This window comes from Pteropus medius, unplaced genomic scaffold, assembly GCF_902729225.1.
Source record: "Pteropus medius unplaced genomic scaffold, Ma_sr-lr_union100, whole genome shotgun sequence".
NCBI classification, from domain to species: Eukaryota; Metazoa; Chordata; class Mammalia; order Chiroptera; family Pteropodidae; genus Pteropus; species Pteropus medius.
The window spans coordinates 9,579,324-9,600,846 of NW_024352787.1; the positions used below are offsets into that span (position 1 = coordinate 9,579,324).

Below are 21,523 nucleotides of genomic sequence, written 5' to 3' on the forward strand. Positions count from 1 at the left end.
AATAATCAACATGGAGAATCACCTGAAGTCCAGCTGATCATAACACCTATATTTGATAATATAAAGGAGCCACATCGAAGCAACGGGAACGTCCAGGCACAGAAGTTGTAGCAAAATTGTGGCTGTGTTGGCCAGATGGACCTTGTCTCCCTGAGATCCCACTTCACTCAAGCAACAAAGTGCCTGCAGCCCATTGACAAGCAGCCTCTTGTGCCCTGCTTGGCTCTGGGGTTGTGCAGTCAGCACAGGCAACAGACCTTGGCTAGCACAGTGAGCGCATTTTGAGGAAAACACTTATGGACAGACCACTGCTGCCTGTACAAGCTGCAATATCTCTTGAGGGGATTGCAAGGATCTGTATTGGCCTGACGGTCCTTGACTCCCTGAGCTCCTGCCCCATCCAATGCACAAAGTACCTGCTGCACATTGATAGGCAGCTGCCCCTGCCCTGGGGTAGCACATTTAGGCCCAGGGTGGGCAGCAGCTGACCTTGCTACTAGTAGAAACTTGTACAGAAAGCCACAGAGACAGTGTTGGCATGTAAGCTGACACTGCAGTAGCAGGGGGAAATTTACTCAATAGACCTAGGAGGCTCCCAGGGTCCCTCCACCAACCAACACGCATATCACTCAGAGGCTCATCTAGTTTCAGAGACCTATAGGCAACTGACAAGCAGTGTCAGGCCTTGAAGAGCACTGGTCCCTCTGAAAAACTGCCATAGGTCAGGGAGAGGGCATAACCAACCTCTGCCTATGGCATTGTCTCTTCCACTTACTTATAGATCTAGCATAGGCAACAACCATCTGCAGATTGTTTTGTAGTTCTCACCAGGTAGCCCTGAGCAATCAAACACAGCAGCTGACCTTGGACTAGGGGGAGCCCCTCCCAAGGAACCACAAAACCAACACACCCAGAGGCTGGCACCAGATCACAATGGAGCAACTCCTGACTAGTCGCATTAGTGATACACACAAAGGGTGGTTGCAACAAGTATACAGGCCTGCTAGGGCAAATCCCACTCAGTGGGGTCATCCCCCATGCAACAATTCTTACCCTGTAGGTGCAGCCAGTTCCCACAATATTCAGCCTGAGTGTTAATCCCATCCACTGATCTACTAACAATAAAGGTTTGGTGATAACGGAAGATCACACACAACCCACGCAAAGATCACATCTAGAGCCCCCAGCATAAAGGATGAGGTAGAGTGCACCACTGGGCCACACAGGACACCTTCCACATTAGGCCATCTGGCCAAGGCTGAGAGATGTAACAAATATTCCTGACACATAGACATGAACACAGAGAGGCTAATAAAATGAGAAAACAAAGAAACATGCCACAAATGAAACAACAGGAGAAAACTCCAGAAAATAAGCTAAATGAAATGGAGGCAAGCAACCTATCAGAGACAGTTCAAAATAATGGTTATAAGGATGCCCAATGAACTTATGGGGAGAATGGATGAGCACAATGAGAACCTCAACAGGCATAAAAAAGGGCATAGAAACCATAAAAAAGAAAGACAGAAATGAAGAATACAATAACTAAAATGAAGAATATACTAGAAGGATTCAACAGTAGATTGGATGAAGCAGAAGATCGAATCAGCGAATTGGAAGACAAAGTAGCAGAAGACACCCAATCAGAACAACAACAACAAAATCTAATTTAAAAAATTAGGAGAGTTTAAGAAACCTTTGAGACAATATGAAGCATAAAAATATCCAGATCATAGGAGTAACTGAAGAGGAAGAGAGAGAACAAGGGATTGAGAATCTATTTGAAGAAATAATGACAGAAAACTTCCCTAGCCTGGCAAAGGAATTAGATATACAAGTTCAGGAAGCACAAAGAGTCCCAGACAAGAGGAATTCAAACAGACCTACACCAGACGCATCATAATTAAAATGCCGAAAGGCCAAAGATAAAGAGAGAATCTTAAAAGCAGCAAGTGAAAGGCAGCTAGTTACTTACAAGGGTACCCCCATAAGAATGTCTGCTGACTTTTCAATGGAAACTTTGCATCCCAGAAAGGAATGGCAAGAAATATTCAAAGTTATGAAAAACAAGAATCTACAACCACAGATACTCTACCTAGCAAGGCTTTTAATTAAAATGGAAGGTGAGATAAAGAGCTTCTCAGACAGGAAAAAGCTTAAGGACTTCATCACTAACAAGCCAGCATTACAAGAAATGTTAAAGAATCTTCTGTAAAAAGAGGAGTAAAAAAGAAAATAGAAATAACAAATATGAATAATAAAATAGCAGTAACAATGTACCTATCAGTAATCACTTTAAATGTAAACGAATTAAATGCTCCAATCAAAAGACATAGGGTAACCGAATGGATAAGAAAACAAGACCCATGCATATGCTGTCTATAAGAGACCCACTTCAGATCAAGCAACACTCACAGACTGAAAGTAAAGTGATGGAAAAAGATATTTCACGCAAACAGAAATGAAAAAAAAAAAAAGCCAGGATAGAAATACTTATATCAGATAAAATAGACTTTAAAACAAAGGCTATAATAAGAGACAATAAAGGGCATTACATAATGATAAAGGGATGGATAAACAAGAGGACATAACCCTAGTAAACATATACACATCCAAAATATACGCACCTACATACATAAAGCAATTATTGATTGACATAAAAGGAGAGATCAGTAGTAATACACTCATAGTAGGAGACTTTAATGCCCCATGACACCAATGGACAGATCTCCCAGGCAAAGAATCAACAAGGAAACAATGGGCCTAAAAGATACACTACAACAGATGGATTTAATAGATATTTTCAGAGCAAATATCCCAAAGCAGCAAAATATACATTCTTCTCAAGTGCACATGGAACACTTTCAAAGATAGACCACATATTAGGATATAAATCAAGTCTCAATAAATTCCAGAAGATTGAAATATCACCCGACTTGTCTGATAACAATGGTCTGAAACTAGATATCAACTAAAAGAAAAAAAAAATTGGAAAAGACACAAACTTATGGAGGCTAAATAACATGCTACTTAACAATGAATGGGTTATTAATGAGATCAAGGAAGAAATCAAAAGATGCCTAGAGACAAATGAAAATGAAAACACAATAACTCAAAATTTATGGCATTCAGCGAAAGCAGTACTAAGAAGGAAATTCATAGCAATACAGTCCAAGAAAAAGCTCAAATAAACAATCTAACCCTACAATTAAAAGAACTAGAAAAAGAACAGCAAACAAAGCCCAAAGTAAATAGAAGGAAGGAAATAATAAAGATCAGAGTGGAAATAAATGAAATTGAGTCTAGAAAAACAATACAAAAGATTAATGAAACCAAAAACTGGTTCTTTGAAAGGATAAACAAAATTGACGGACCCTTAGCTAGACTTATCAAAGAAAAAAGAGAGAGGACTCAAATAAATAAAATCTGACATGAAAGAGGAGAAATAACCACAGACTCCACAGAAATACAATGGATCATAAGAAAATACTACGAGCAATTATATGCCAAAAAAATTGAATAATCTGGAAGATATGGACATATTCCTAGACACATACAATCTCCCAAGACTGAGTCAAGAAGAAACAGAAAATCTGAACCAACTGATTACCACCAATGAAACAGAATCAGTAATCAAAATCCTCCCGAAAAACAAAAGTCCTGGACCAGATACCTTCATAGGCGAATTTTGCCAAACATTTAAAGAAGAATTCTTCTCAAACTATTCCAAAAAATTCAAAAGAGGGAAAGCTCCCTAATTCCTTTTATGAGGCCATTATTACCTTGATTTAAAAAACAAAGACATTACAAAGAAAGAAAACTATTGGCCAATATCTCTTACAAACATGGATACAAAATCCACATTAAAATATTAGCAAACCGAATTCAGCAATACATTAAAAATATCATACACCATGATCAAGTTGGATTTATTCCTGGGATGCAAGGTTGGTACAATATCTGCAAATCAATTAATGTGATACACCACATTAACAAATCAAAAGATAAAAACCATATGATCATATTAATAGATAGAGAGAAAGCATTTAACAAAATCCAGCATCCATTTATGATAAAAACTCTCAGCAAAGTGGGAATAGAGGGAACATAACTCAACATAATAAAAGCCATATATGACAAACCTACAGGTAACATCATACTCAATGGGAAAAGACTAAAAGCATTTTCCTTAAAATCAGGAACAAGACAAGGATGCCCACTTCACCACTCCTCTTCAACATTGTATTGGAAGTCTTAGCCACAGCAATAAGACAAGAAAGAGAAATAGAAGGCATCCAAATTGGAAAGAAAGAAGTAAAACTCTCATTATTCGCCGATGACATAATACTATATAGAGAGAACCCTAAAGATTCCACCAAGAAACTGTTAGAACTGATCAATGAATTCAGTAAAATAGCATGTTACAAAATAAATATTCAGAAGTCAGTGGCAGTTTTATACACCAATGATGAACTTTCAGAAAGAGAAATTAAGAATCAATCCCATTTATAATTGCGTCGAAAACTATAAAATACCTGGGAATCAAATTAACCAAGGAAGTAGAAGACCTGTTTTCAGGAAATTATAAGTCATTGAAAAAAGAAATTGAAGAAGATACATATAAATGGAAGCATACATTGTGTTCATGGGTAGGAAGAATCGACATCGTTAAAATGGCTATACTACCCAAAGCAATCAGTAGATTCAATGCAATCTTTATCAAAATACCAATGGCATTTTTCAGAGAGCTAGAACAAGTAATCCTAAAATTTATATGGAATCATAAAAAACCCCAATAGCCACAGTAATCTTGAAAAAGAAGAACAAAGTTGGAGGTATCACACTACCCGATATCATACTATACTACAAGGCTACAGTAATCAAAACAGCATGGTACTGGCATAAAAACAGATACATTAATCAATGGAACAAATAGAGAGCCCAGAAATAAATCCACACCTATACTCTCATTTAATATATGACAAAAAAGGTAAGAATGTGAAATGGGGTAAAGACAGTCTCTTGAATAAACGGTGTTGGGAAAATTGGACAGATATATGTAAAAAAAAAAAAAGAAGAAGAAGCTGGACCACCTTCTTACACTGTATACAAAAATAGACTCAAAATGGATTAAAGACTTAAATGTAAGACCTGAAACCATGAAACTTCTAGAAGAAAACATAGGCAGTAAACTCTGATATTACTAACAGGAATTTATTTTCAGATATACCTCCTTGGGCAAGGGAAAGAAGAAAAAATAAACAAATGGGACTACATCAAACTAAAAAGTTTTTGTACAGCAAAGGAAACCATCAACAAAACAAAAAGACAACCGACTGGGAGAAGATATCAGCTATTGATACATTTGATAAGGGGTTAATATCTAAAACTTATAAAGAACTTACACAACTCAACAACAAAAAACCAAACAATCCAATTAAAAAAATGGGCAGAAGACTTGAACAGTTACGTCTCCAAAGAGGAAATACAGATGGTTAACAGACATATGAAAATATGCTCAAGGTCGCTAACCATCAGAGAAATGCAAATTAAAACCACAATGAGATATCACCTCACACCAGAATGGCTATCATCAATAAATCAAAAAACAGCAAGTGTTGGCGAGGATGCGGAGAAAAGGGAACCCTCATACATTGTTGGTGAGATTGCAAATTGGTACTGCTGCTATCGAAAACAGTCTGGAGGTTTCTCAAAAAATTAAAAATGGATATACCTTTTGACCCAGCAATTGCACTTCTGGGTATTTATCCAAAGAAAACCAAAACAATAATTCGTAAAGATCTATGCACTTCAATATTCATGGCAGCACAATTTACAATAGCCAAGATATGGAAAGAACCTAAATGCCCATCAACAGATGATTAGATAAAGAAATTATGGTTCATACATACAATGAAATGTTACTCAGCAATTGAAAAAATGAAATCTTACCATTTGCAATAACATGAATGGACCTAGAGGTTATTATACTGAGTGAAATAAGTTAGAGAAAGATAAATACTATATGATTTTACTTATATGCGGAATCTAAGGAATAAAAAGAACAAACTAATCAAAAATAGACTCACAAATATAATGGACAATATGGTAACAGACAGAGGGAAGGGGGGTTGGGAGGTGGGAGAATGGGGTGAAGAATTAAAGAAGTACAAATTAGTAGTTGATAGTTGGTCACAGGGATGAGGAGTATGGCAGAGAGAACGCAATTATCATTAATATAATGGCTAGGTGGAGGGCCAGGGGAGGAAGGGAGCAATTGGGGGGATCATTTTATGATCTATATAGATATCTAACCAATGTACTGTATACTTGAAACTAATTTAAATAAATAAATTTAAAAAAAAGATTCAAATTTGCAAAGAGGAATGGAGATAAGGCACATGCAGAAGAAAATGTACTAATATATATATATATAAACTATCCTCTACATATTCGTAATGGTAACCACACACCAAAGATTCAGGACTTCAGTATATAACATAGAACAAGAAGGATCAGAGGGAAACCCCACAAAAGCCAACCAAAATTAAAACAAACAAACAAAAGACCAGGCACACAAGGACAAGGAAGCAATGGAAACACCGAGCTACCAGAAAACAAAACATAAAATGGTCACAGGAAAACCTCATATTTCAATTATCACCCTAAATGTAGTAAATGGACTGAACTCACCCATAAGAAGGAACAGAGTTGCAGACTGGATCAAAAAACAAAACCCGCTGGACAACCAAAATGGCGTAGATGACAGAGGCTCTGTTCATCAATTTGGCGACCAAATCAAAGTGGTAACAGGAACAAGGAGCAGTAGCAAGAAAAAAATCTCCTGGGATCTAGATGAACAAACCATACAACTAGGGAGATATCCAAGAAAGCACTCTGCAATGACAGAAAGTAGGATGGGGAGACGATGCGAGGTTGACTGGTCTCCAGCAGCTGAGTGAGATGGAGGCAGAGGCAACAGCAGAAGCCTCTTAAAGGGGCCGTGTCCACGAGCAGATTTTCCTGGTGACAGACCTGCTCGCTCTGAGCACCAGTGCCTATTTAGCTGTGTGCAGGGGGCACCTGGGGCTTACAGGGAGACACTGTCGAAATGAGAGCCAAGATGAGACTTACTTGATACAGAGGTGCCGGTGGTATCCACTGTTCTCTGTTGAGTCTTCCCTCCTTACCAATGCTTCTGACACAGCACCGCTGTAGCCGTGACGTCATCAAACTGGATAACAGAGGTCACTCCGCCCAGAGGATTCTCTGAAACCCCGCCTCCCCCAACTCTAGGCCCCACCCAAGCCATATCCAGATATATCCTCAGCGAGTCAAGTGTGCCTTGCTGAGCAGCACTTAGACCCACACTGGAGGCAGCTGGCCTCAGTTTTTGGTGTGGCCTTTCGAGGTAACTATAAGCACAGCATCTGTGGATTGCTTGCTAAATCTTAACAGGTTGCCCCGGAGGGGCACAGGCTTGGGATATATTTGGCATGCAGCTGACGCCTCTCAGGACTGTGCCACTGGACACTTACTTCACAAACCCACACTAATAAGACCGAGAGACTTAGGAGCTTTGCTTAGTACATAGAAACAGACATGGAAAGTCAGTAAAAAGGGGAAGACAAAAAAGCAGAAACCATATGAGGGAACAGAATAGAGATCCAGATATAATGGAGTTGAGTAACCTAACAGATGCAGAGTTAAAATCACTGGTTATAAAGATGCTCAATGAACTTTTGAGAAGTGTAGATAAATTCAGTGAGAACTTTAACAAAGAGATAAAAATCATAAAAATGGAATATATAAAAGGGAACCAGTCTGAAATGAAGAACACATTATCTGAGATGAGAAGTATGTTAAATGAAATAAACAAAGTGAATAAAGAAAAGGATCAAATACTCTATCTAGAGAATGGGAAAGCCAGAGACACGTAAGCAGAATGGCAAGAGATAAGATGCCATGACTATAAAAATAATTTAAGGAGCAAATGTGACACTATCAAGTGTCCAAATATCCATCTGATTGGCATAACTGAAAAAAATCAAGATGTTGAACAGCTGTTTGAAGAAATAATGTTGGAAAACTTCCCTAACCTGGTGAAGGAAATAGACATATAGACCCCAGGAAGCTCAGAGAGCCCCCAAAAAGATGAACCCAAAGAGACCCACACCAAGACACATGATCATTAAAATGCCAAAGGTTAGCTACAAAAAGAGAATCTTAAAAGCAGCAAGAGAAAAACAGATAGTTACTTATAAGGAAAACCCCATAAGACTGGTAGGTGATTTCTCAAAAGAAACTATGTAGGACAGAAGGGCTTGGCACAAAATATTCGACATGATGAAGACCCAGGATCTACAACCAAGAATAATTTATCCAGCAAAGCTATCATTTAGAGTTGGAGGACAGATAAAGAGCTTCCCAGACAAAAATAAGCTAAAGGAATTCATCAGCACCAAGCCAGCATTACAAGAAATGTTGGAGGAACTTCTTTAAGAAGAAAAAACATGTATCAAAAACAGGAATAAAGAATGATGACAACTACATTCCTATCAATAAGTACCTCAAATGGAAAAGAATTAAGTGCTCCAGCTAAAAGAGTGGATGAATGGAAAGGAAAACAAGAACCCTACATATGCTGCCAAGAGACTCACTTCAGATTAAAAGACACACACAGACTAAAAGAAAGGGGATGGAAAAAAGATATTGCTTTGATGGACCTAGAAGTATTTAAGTCAGAAAGAGAAAGATAAACAGTATATGATTTCACTTATATGTGGAATCCAAAGAATAAAAAGAACAAACTAATCAAAAACAGACTCACAAATATAGTGGACAATTTGGTGGCAGACAGAGGGGAGGGGTGTTGCGGGAGCTGGGAGAATGGGGTGAAGGGTTAAAGAAGTACAAATTAGTAGCCGATAAATGGTCATGAGGATGGGGAGCACAACATAGGGAATGCAGTTAGCATTAATATGTTGACTAGGTGGAAGGTCAGGGAATTGGGGGGATTCGTTTTATGAACTATATAGATGTCTAACCAATGTACTATACACTTGAAACTAATTAAAATTAAAAACAAAAACAAAAAAAAAGCAACCATATGCTGCCTCCAGGAGACACATCTCAGCTCCAAAGACAAATATAGACTCAAAAGTGAAAGGACGAAAAATGATATTTCAAGCAAATGGCATTCAGAAAAAAGCAGGAGTAGCAGTACTAATATCAGATGAAACAGACTTCAAAATAAAAAAGTTAAAGAAAGATACTGAGGGACACTTCATAATGATAAAGGGAATCTGACACCAAGAAGATATAACACTTATTAATAGCTATGCTCCCAATCAGGGAGTACCAAAATATACAAAGCAATTACTAACAGAACTAACTAAAGGGAAACAGACCAAAACACTATCATAGTAGGGGACCTAAATACCCCACTGTTGGATGTGGACAGATCATCCAAATAGAAAATCGATAAGAAAATAATATCCTTAAATGATACATTGGACCAACTGGACATAACTGACATTTACAGAGCCTTTCATCCCAAAACAGCTGCTTATACATTTTTCTCTAGTGCACATGGAACATTCTCAAGGACTGAACACATACTGGGACACAGAAATAGCCTCAACAAATATAAGAGGGTTGAAATCATACCAACCATAGTCTCTGATCATAATACTTTGAAGCTGGAGATCAACTGTAAAACGAAAGTGAGAAGAACCACAAATACATGGAGATTAAACAATATGCTATTGAAAAATGACTGGATCAGAGAACAAATAAAAAGAGAGGTCAAGAGGTACATAGAGACAATGATAATGATAGTTATAATGTATCAAAACTTTTGGGACATGGCAAAAACGGTAATAAGGGGCAAGTTCATATCATTACAGGCCTCTCTCAGAAAATAAGAATGTGCCCAAATAAACAACCCAATGCTCCTTCTTAAAAATCTAGAAAAGAACGAATGAAGCCTAAAGTGAGCAGATGGAAAGAAATAATCAAAATTAGAGCAGAAAAAATTAATACAACAAAGAGCTGGTTCTTTGAGAAGGTTGAAATTGACAAACCCTTGGCTGAACTCACTAGAGAAAAAGAGAAAGGACACAAATAAACAAAATCAAGGGTGAAAGAGGAGAAATTACAACAGACAGCATAGAAATAGAAAGGATCATACAAGAATGCTATGAAAAATTATACAACATCAAATTTAATAACTAGAAGAAATGGATCAGTACTTAGAAAAATGTGATTTTCCTAGACTGAATCAAGATCTAGAAAATCTAAATAGACCAATCAGCAGTATGGAAATTGAAACAATCATCAAAAACCTACCAAACAGTAAAAGTCCAGGACCAGATGGCTTCACCAGTGAATTCTACCAGTCAAAGAAGATTCAATACCTATTCTCCTCAAACTCTTCCAAAAAAATCAAAGAGGTGGCAATACTTCCCAACTCACTTTATAAGGCCAATATTACCTTGATACCAAGACCTGGTAAAGATAACACACAAAAAAGAAAACTACAGACCTATATCTCTCATGAACACAGATGCAAAAATCCTAAATAAGATACTAGTGAACCGAATATAGCAACATATTTAAAAGATTATACACCACAATCAAGTGAGCTTCATCCTAGAGGCACAAGGATGGTTCAACATATGCAAATCAATTAATGTGACACACCACATAAACGAATTAAAAAATAAGAATCATATGATCATATCAATAGATGCAGAAAATGCCTTTGACAAGATACAGCATCCATTTATGATCAAAACACTTAACAAAATTGGCATAGAAGGAAAGTACCTTAGCATAATAAAGGCCATATATGACAAATCCTCAGTCAACATTATACTTAATGATGAAAAACTAAAAACCTTCTAAGATCAGGAACAAGGCAAGGCTGTCCTCCTAGGGAAGGCAATCCGGCAAGAGAAAGTTATGAAAGCCATCTTAATAGGAAACGAAGAAGTTAACTGTTACTATTTGCAAATGACATGATTCTCTACATAAAACCCTAAAGCTTCCACAAGAACACCACTAGAAATAAGCAAATGCAGTAAAGTTTCTGGATACAAAATCAACACTCAAAAATCCATAGCATTTCTATATTCTAATAATGAAGTGTTAGAAAATGACGTGGAAAAAATAATTCCTTTTTAGATTGCAACACAAAGAATAAAATACCTAAGAATACATTTAATGAAACGTTTAGGACCTGAATAATGAAAACTATAAGACCCTATTAAAAGAAATTGAAGAAGTTACAAAGAAATGGAAAGATATTCTGTGTTCTTGGATTGGAAGAATCAACATGGTTAAAATGACCTTATTACCTAAAGCATTATACAGATTTAATGCAATCTCCATCAAAATCCCATTGGCATTTTTTAAAGAAACAGAACAAAAAATCATCAGATTTGTATGGGAGCACAAAAGACCCCGAATTGCCAAAGCCATCCTGAGAAAAAAGAATGAGGTTGGAGGCATCACTCTGCCCGACTTTAAATTATACTACAAAGTGACAGTAATCAAAACAGCATGGAATTGGCAGAAAAATAGGCACACAAACCAGTGGAACAGAATCGAGAGTCCAGAAATAAACCTATTTTTATATAGGCAAACAATTTTCAACAAAAAAGCCAGAAACATACAGTGGAGAAAGGAAAGCCTCTTCAATAAATAGTGCTGAGAAAACTGGAAAGCCACCTGCAAAAGAATGAAACTAGATTGTTGTCTATTACCACACACTAAAATTAACTCAAAATGGATTAAAGACCTGAATATGAGACTGGAATCAATAAAATGCATGGAAGAAAACAGGAATTAAACTCATGGACCTTGGATTTAAAGAGAATTTTATAAATTTAACCTCAAAGGCAAGGGAAGTAAAAGCAAAAACAAATGAATAGGACTATATCAAACTAAAAAGCTTCTCTCAGCAAAAGAAACCAACAACAAGGTAAAGAGACAACCATCCAAATGGGAAAATATATTTGCAGGCTAGGCCTCCAATAAACACCTAATTCTAAAATATACAAAGAACTCATGAAACTCAATAACAACAAAAACAAACGATGCAATCAAAATTGGGCGGAAGACCTGGATACTTCTCCCAAGAAGACATAGAAGTGTCCAAGAAACATATGAAAAGATGCTCATCATCACTAGCTATTAGGAAATGCAAATCAAAACCACAGTGAGACAACATCACACACCTGTAAGAATAGCTGTTATCAACAGGACAAGTGATAACAAATGTTGACGAGGATGCAGAGAAAAAAGAACCCTCATACACTGCTGGTGGGACTGCAAATTGGTACAGCCACTATGGAAAACAGTATGGAGGTTCCTCAAACAACTAAGAATTGATCTACCATGTGATTCTGCAATCCTTCTACTGGGTATTTACCCCAGAACTTGAAAACTCATATTCGAAAAGATATTTGCACACTGACGTTCATAGCAGCATTATTCACAGTGGCCAGGACATGGAAGCAACTGAAGTGTCCTATGATAGATGATTGGATAAAAAAGCTGTAGTACATATATACAATGGAACACTACTCAGCCATAAGAAGAGATGAAATACTGCTATTTGTAATGAATCTTGAGATAATCATGCTAAGCGAAATATGCTAGACAGAAAAAGTTGAAAACCATGATATCACTTGTGAGATATAAACCTAAAATCAACAAATGAACAGGACAAATGAACTGAGTCTCATGGACATGGACAATAAATAAGCGGTTACCAGAGGAGAGGGTGGACAGAGTAGGAGAAAGGTAAATGGGATAATAGTGGTCAAATATGTGGTGACATTAAATGATTTAAAAAAATTTTTTAAAATTATTTTGCTTTCATTATAGCCTTATAAAAGGTAATTGCTAAAAGGCCAACTAACATGCCCTTTTATTTTAGTGCTCAGGAAAATGCTTTTTCAGCCCTGGAAGCTGTTTAAAAAGTATTATTAATAAGTGGGTGCATTTCTAATTATTTTAGACTAATTTAAGACACCAGAAATTCTTTGGGTTTTAGCTACAGCTTTTTGATATTTTCACTGTTCATTTACCAACTATATGTTGTGAAAAGGAAAGCTGTGTTTTAAAGCCTATGAATGACACTTGACTTTTGTAGCCTGTAGTTAGTTAACTGGCACACACATTTCTTGCCTGCTAAAATCTATACTCCTAGCTTTTCTGAAATCTAGAGACATATAGTAGCGGCAGTGGTTAAGAGCAAGGATTTTGCAATAGTAGGTAGGTTTAAATTTTGGCTTTGCTGCTTTGTGTGACTTTACCTTAAATCTTTTTCTCAGGTTCATCTATTAAACAGGAATATATGCACCTGGTAAATTTTTTGTGAATGTTAAGACGTATGTTCAGAGATCAGCGGAGTGCCTGGCCCATGAGAAACATTCAGCAAGGTTAATTTTTATTAGATAGGCCTGAGTCTGCATGAAGTATATTGATGCCTGAAGATTTGCTCATGTCTCTTGCAAAGTGAGGCACTTTATAAACTCTCTCAAACATTGAAGACACCCCAAAGTGCTTTTTGGTTATTAGTTTTCTGAATTTTCTTGAGTGCTTTTCCTGATTTTTTTGACCAATATATTTGTTTGCTTTGCTGCCCCCTTCTGGTAGCACGAGGAAGAATTCGATGATTCAACCCCTACAGCTACAGAAATTAGTTAACATTATTGAATCCTTTGTCAAAGAATTTGAACTTCAAAAATCTTTGCTAAGGTTAAGTAAATTCAAATGAAATTTGAATTCTAAATGTAAAAATTCTACATGTAAATTTCAATTTGTTTCTGTTTCACAGAAATCGATATTGACAGTAACATTAAAATGGATATCTCACTTTAAGTTGAAAAGACCCTAAGAATACTTTGCTATTCTGAATGGCACTAGGAAATCCTTTATAAAGGGCATTCACCTTTCTGAAACAATGAAATGTGTACATACAAAATTTTAATGAAAATTTTTTCTAATTATTAATCTCAGCTAAGCTCTACATCTTTCAAATTACAAGACATAAATATGTACTATCCCTAGCTTGGTATTTTAAATTGTTTTTTGCATAGAAGCTGCATAAAAATGTTATCGACTACTTAAATACAATGAGAAATGCTTAAATTTTATATTTAATATAGTAAATTATTTAAATGTTTTTTCACATTTTAGTTTTAGAAGGCATTGGAAATATTTTACCAGATCATATATAAGTAGACAAAGCTTAAATTTATAAGGCACAATAATTTAAAATACCCCAGATATATAAACTGTGCATATATGTATATTAAACTTAATCCTACTGAAGAATTTTTCAGTCAGAAAAATAATATTTGGTGTGGGATAGGCAAAATGGGCAAAGGAGGTCAAAAGGCACAAGCTTCTAGTTGAAAAATAAATATTTGGGATGTAATAATGTACAACATGGTGAATATAGTTAATAATACTGTACTGAATATTTGAAAGTTGCTAAGAGTGGATCTCAAAAGTTTTCATCACAAAAAAATGGTTAATTATGGAAAAAATAATTTAAAAATTACTGATAAAAAGAAAATATTTTAAGGAGAAATTTAGAACTAACTTTTTTGTTTAATATTTGGCTATTTGGGTATAAATCCGAAGTAGCTGAAGAATATGTTCTTGCTAAAATATTGGCAATTCTCAAGTCGCAGATTATAATATTAAATCAAAACAGTACATATGCCATGTTATCTCAAGAAAATGTAAAAAATGACTGGAATCTTTGGAATTTCCTTCCCCGACTAATTCAACAAAGCCGATTTGTTATAGTTTTGAACACAGAAATACATCTCCTTGAGCTACCCAAGCATAGCTGCTTTTTGCTGGTTAAATTGTTTATAATCTAAGTATTGGTCATTTACATATCTTACAAGATTTATGCACCTTAAAGACAAAGAGAGGAAAGAGATTGCAGCAAATCTGTTAAGAAAAGTACAGTTTATATCCAAAACTATATATCTACTTTGTACTTTTAACATAATATGCAAGGACTGCTTATTGAGTGGATATGGGCCAAAATCTTGGTTAAAGCTCTTGCAGTTCTCCATTTGCCAGAATAAAAATACAAGCTTTTGGTCTTTAAGAGCTGTATAACAAAGATCTAAAATTGGAAAACAGGGTATAAAAAATTGAAATTAATTCATCTCATTATTTAGAAAACTATTAATAGAATCTAAATTTTTGACATCTAAAATAACATCACTAAAAGCAGGTAATTAGCAGTGGAAGAAAACAAAAGCTGCAAGAACTTTCCCAAAACTAGCGCAATAATTTAATTCAATTTAATCTTATATTTAGAATTAAACTAGAATGATTTCATGGATTATAATCAAGTACCAAATATATATATTCCAACAAAAATATTACAATCAGAATATATTTTAAGGCTAAATACAATTGATTCCTCACTTTTCTCTTAAAAGCTTCGGACTGCAAATGCATTTTTATCGCTCCCCTTCATATTTAGCACAAAATGGTCTTTTAGTTTATGAAAAAGTTCTTAATATGTATAGATGTCTTTAGAAGAGAACTAAATATTCAGTTTGGAAACTATGGATATATTCTTGGTAAAGTACTGTTAGTGGATGGTTTATGAGCTGGCTCCAGGAGCAGGGGCACGTATAAACAACCCGTTGTTAAGCTTCACTCCATGAGTGTATTTATGTGGGAACCTCGAATCATGTCAAGAGGTATTAAGATAAAAAATACAAAGATTTAATAGAACAACAGTTGGGAATATAAATCAAAATCAGGTATTGACTAGCTACCTTAACATGTAGTACAGTCATGGATTCAATTAATTGATTCAACTGATATTTACTGTCTATGTCAGGACAATGTTTAAGAAAATACTTATATTCATAATTCTACTTGGCACGTTTAGTTGCTTTTAAAGTACATATATGCCAACATTTTCACAAAACATCATGGTCATTTCTCACAAGGGCTAGTAGAGCAGAAAGTTCAAGTACATTGGTAAATGAATAGGATACAGTATAGATACAAAGAGAATGGTTGATTGACTTGGTGGGAAACAGGACAAGATGAGGGGTTTAATAGAAGAAATAACACTTGAATTAAGTCTTGAAAGATGATTAGAGCTCACCAGAATAAAGACAAAGGGTTTGAGACAGAGGACATAGTATGAATAAGGGAGGAAGAGAACTAAGGAAATAGTAGTTCATTATGGCTGGAGCACAGGGGTAAACAGAAAAGGCTAGGAAGTCAGCAGCAGATAGATCTTGATCTTGGATGGGAGTCTTCCATGACCTGCTAAGTTTCGACTTGCTCCTGTAGGCCTGGTTCTCCAATTTCATTATGCACTAGAATCTCCTGTAGCTTTTCTGAAACACATATTCCTTAGCCCCATTTCTAAATCAGTCCACAGTAGGACCCTGGAAGCTGAATTTTAAAGACACTCTAATTCTAGTGCAAGAGAACCTTGCACATTTTAAAGAAACATTACCATAGACAATGGTAGTGTTTCTTTAGAGAACCTTGCACATTTTAAAGAAACATTACCATAGACAATGAATAACAAACATTTTTTTTAGGGAGAAGTAACAATTAGAAAAAGTCAAGAGCAAATTAGATTGGTTTTTTAGAAAGACCAGTCTGGTGGTAGTGAGGAAGTTGAAGAGATCAGAACCTAAAGTGCCGAATGGTACAGACAACTGGAGTGGGTAACTAGACAAAGGCGACACTGTTCATTCACCAAGATAGGGCATAGTGCTCATGTTTAACCTCAGATCATGTTTTCACAAACAGAAATGCAAATATTTACCATATTACTGCAAAAATTCATTTAAATATCAAATTCTCCCTGAGATTTCTGTCACACTTGGTTTCATTCCTGTTTTTATCAAGGCCCTAACATGATCTCCAGTCTGGACATTTCTTCTGAACTTCAAATCTGTATTTCTACCTGTGGACTAAATTTAATTTAGGAACTTCTGTTTATTATTGAAACAACCAACCAACCAACCAACCAACCAACCAAAAAAAACCCACCATTAATAGAATGAAAATGCAAACTACAGGCAAACCTACAAAAATTAAAATGCTAAATGTATAAATAGCTTCAAAAAATCCTGACAAAAAAAAAAAGACAACTCAAAATAAAAACAGGTGTAAAACTGCCAGATTATAGGTATATGTGCATACTTAGTTTTAGCAGATACTGCCAAAGTTTCTGCTTGAGACTTGAACCAGTAGTTCAAAGAAGAGACTATTCACATGGTCATAAGCACATTAAAATGTGCTCAACCTCATAAGTCATTAGGAAAATATGTATTCAGATCATAATGCAATACCACTATGTACCCATTTGAGTGGCTAAAATGAAAATCAATTGCAATACCAAGTGTTAGCAAGGAGTAACAATCAGAACCACTTTGGAAAACTGGTAGTATCTACGAAAGCTGAATATATGCATATCCATTTCAAAAATTCGCTGATATATATACCCAACAGATTTATGTATTAAGTGTACCAAATAGCTCATTAAAAAATGTTCATAGCAGCATAATATGTAATATTCCCATACCAGAAACAACCCAAAAGTCTATTAATAGCAGAATGAACAAGCTCTGGTATATTCATACAATGCATAACTCTACAGCAATGAAAAATGAATAAACAACTGCTATATATATAATAACGAACAAATCTCAGAAGCCTAAGAGGAAAGCTTCTTAGTGGCTGACCCTCGTTTTATTGCTTGACCCAGGTAGTTGTCACATTCACAGAGGTGTGTATACTTTGTGATGATTTTTGCACCCTTCTGAATATGTTATACTTCAATAAAGGTGCTCTAAGCAACCCCTTCCCAACAAAAAAAAAATCTCTATATATGATTTTAGTACCATATTACAGAAAAGTCTATATTTTTGTTATTCTTTATTTCAGTTTAAATTTTATTAGGATAATGACAGGCTAGAGGTGTCTATGTCTTATGAATATCAAGCATCTACCGTATTCACACTCCTTTATGACCAAAATATATGAGAAAAATTTGAACTTCTAAGGAATCAACATGAAGACCATTTGGCTTTAAAAAAATTTTGCATGCCCAAATTTTGCCACAGCGATCCTCCTTCTACTCATTTAAGGTTACTCTCTCTCTCTTTAGTCTCCTAATTTTTCCCTCCTTCATAAATAGATGGAAGATATAAATGTCCATCAACTTCAATCTATGATGTCAAAATTCAAACTTGGTACTTATGATTGGAAACTGTGCTCCAGCCATGGGAGAGGAAGAAAACCAGTTTCCATTTCCTAACCTTACATCTGTTTGTTGTTTTACTAGGATCTTAGTAGGTAGTAATTACTAGGGCTGACTCAAGCACAAGTATTAGAATTAGCATAAGTATTAGAACTGCAAAGCCATGTTTTTGCACAAGGTGCTCCCTATTTTTTAAGAGCTCAAACTCCATTCACACTCATGACTTAAAAGTAAGACTGAGCCAGTAGGAAGGCAGATATTAAGTCTCATTTCCTAGTAATTAAGAATGAAAAATCAAAACAAGCAAGCACGATAAAATTGTTTTTGTTTTTTTTAATGGCAGATCAAATATCCTGAAACATACATATACTTTGATAGTCTTCTAATCCCAGTTGAGTTCAAATATTAAAGTAACACACACGAGCTAAGAGAATTCAATATTGTTCCAAGGCACTTACTGAATCTCCATGACTAGATGAAAACAAGGACAATTAGGATGGACAATTAGACAGCATATAATATAAAAATAACTTTTTGCTTACAATTTACAAAATGTATTATTATTACAATCTTTGATCTCTGATAACCTGCAATGCTGGCTGCATGAATCCAGCAATTTTAAAATTCAGAAACTATTTTCTAAAACTTCAGGGCAAATAATTTACAAATAAGGTACACAAAGATTTAGACCATGCAGAAATTTCTTACATCTTCTGTTAATAATATTTTATGACTCCAACTTTATCAAATTATATACCTACTTGCCCTGTACATATACAAAATAATGCATACATGATAAAACATTAGCAAAAGAGTAGTCCTTAAACTCAATTTATCATAAAAGTATTACTATATTAACATGTCTACAAGCAGCGTGTAACAGGGTTAAGAGACATTAAGGCAATAATACTTGAAGTTACAAAAGAAACCATATGTAATACTTTTTCCTAAGTGTAATGTGAGGCAAGTAGATGGTCCCAGCAAAAAATACTAAGGTAACAATCTACATTGCCGTTAGTCCCATTTTTAAGATGGAATACTATAAATCTGGCTTTCAGTGGCACTTGAATTTTCCAGTATAATTTAAAGTGTCTTTTAGCTCCCTGAATCATGTCCATTCTGAAGGTGGATCTCTTGGTCCTTTGGGTTTTCCACAGCGATTACCAAAACCTGCAATGAAAACACCACAATAATTGGTCAGTGTTTAGAAATATTTTTACGTTACTAAAACAATGCTGTAGACAGCTTCATTTTCTGGAACATACACATTTTCATGTGGAAATTTAGAATTTAAACTAAACAAAACTCTATAAATACAAACCAACTCTTAATTTTTGGGTAGTTCACTTAAGAACCTGAATAAATCTCAGCACAAAGTTTGATAAACTCTAGGATTTAAGGAAATCCTAGAATGACGGCAAATGACCTTTTCTCATTCTTGCCAGCATTAACTATATAATTAAACATCGAAAATTACTTGGCAAACAAATTACCAATATCCGTGGCTTCTGTTGGACTTTCTGATATCTGATCTTTCTTGTTACTGAAAGTAGGTGGACATTCTGTACAAGTCTCTGTGTGACTACTTCCTGCTGGATGATCTAAAATGCAAAACAAAGCCACTGTTAATCACCATTATTTGTAGCATCATACGTAGAATCCTCTAATTGTTTTAAGATGGACTTTGAGTTAAAAGAGCATGTTTTCTCTCTTGGGTATCATGACTTTAGAGCCCCAGATAAATATAAATGCAAGTGTAGAGGGCATCTAGAAATCCACAGTGGGTACTTCTGCAATGTGAAGATTCTCCTTATGTTCTTACTTTATTACTCTAAACCTGGATCTAGACATATTTTTTTTTCTTAAAGTAGTTATACTATGTGCTAATGTCCTAAGGCAATAATTGCAACTGAAATGCCTTTATATGGAAATCAATAGCAAGCAAGTTTATAAGTAATTAATGAATTTACTATTTGCCCATAAAAGTAATAATTCTTCTCTTTTAAAGTTTTATACTGCTTAAATTTTAGTTAACTTAATTATGAATTAGAAATTCATAATTAGAATTTCATAAGATCAGAAATAAAAGAAATTACTTAGTATGATTTATTCATTCTTTGACAACCTTTATCATATCCCCTACACCTTTGTAAGAAAATTCTCTGGAAACTTGGGAGTACAAGTCAAATGATAAATGATCCTTGTCCTTAGGTGCTTAGAGTCTAGATAGGGATCAACAAACTTTCTGTAGAGAGCTCAAGTAAATATTTTACGCTTTGCAAGCCACATACGGTCTCTGTCATATATTCAGATTTTTATTCGTTTGCTTTTGTTTTTAAACAATTCTTTAAAAATGTAAAAATCATTTTTTTCAGATCAAGGACAGAACAGAAAAACAAGCCAAGGACAGGATCAGGCCTGTGGGATAGTTTGCCAACTCCTGGTCTAGTAGAAGAGATTGACAAGTACATGAATTATTACAGTAGTGTGAGATTAAGTTTTATAATTATGCATAGGGTGCAATGGGGACAGAGAGGAGAGGCATGTAGATAGTGGTGGTGAGTTATTCAGTGCTGGCTTGTAGGAGGAAATGATGATTTAGTCTAAAGGCCTCAGTTTTCTCAGTGAAGTAAAGGTCATCTACTGTGTAAGAGTTAGAGAGATTCATGAGTTTAGAAGAAAGTAAAGATTTGGATAATTCAAGGGAAATAGGTACCAAAATAGAGCATGTAAGATAACCAAGCGAAGCTGAGGGCTCAATTGTAGATGAAGACCCAGAATTGCAGGCTCAGTCTGTAAAACTGAGTTATGTTCCCAGCAATATTTAGTAATCCTGAGGGATGAAATAAAATGCTATGGTAATTAGGAGCAAAAAAGTCAAAAGTACCTGGGTGACTAGAGTGATGGAGGACTGTATTTAGATTGGACAGAGAAGGAAGCGAGTCCAGAAAATAAAAGATCTAGGGATCCAGCAATAGCAGCAGTAGTAATATAAAAAAAGATAGTAGTGCTACCATTTGAGTGTCTATCATGTGCCAGGCATAGTGTTTGATACTCTGTAATGCAATTTACTTTTATTAAACCCTCACAACAATCCTCTAGGGTAGGTACTATTATTTCTCCATTTCACAGAGAAGAAAATCAAGGCTCAGAAAGATTAGGTAATTTGGCCAAAGCCACATAGTGAGTAAAATGGCAAAAATAGGATTCCAATCCAGGAGGGCTTGATTCTAAAGCTTC

The 21,523-nt window shown here is 35.3% G+C and overlaps 1 protein-coding gene across 1 annotated transcript in view; it reads right to left on the bottom strand.

Annotated features, from left to right (window-relative positions):
* Positions 1-18,601: 18,601 nt before the first annotated feature.
* PTPN12 (protein tyrosine phosphatase non-receptor type 12) overlaps positions 18,602-21,523 on the bottom strand; it is an 84,847-nt gene continuing 81,925 nt past the window's right edge. The window contains exons 17-18 of the mRNA XM_039849340.1: positions 19,777-19,884; positions 18,602-19,453 (exon numbers count right to left, since the gene is read on the bottom strand). Of these exons, the coding sequence (XP_039705274.1) occupies positions 19,392-19,453; positions 19,777-19,884 (170 nt within the window). The 3' untranslated portion in view covers positions 18,602-19,391. The remainder of the gene's footprint in view (positions 19,454-19,776; positions 19,885-21,523) is intronic.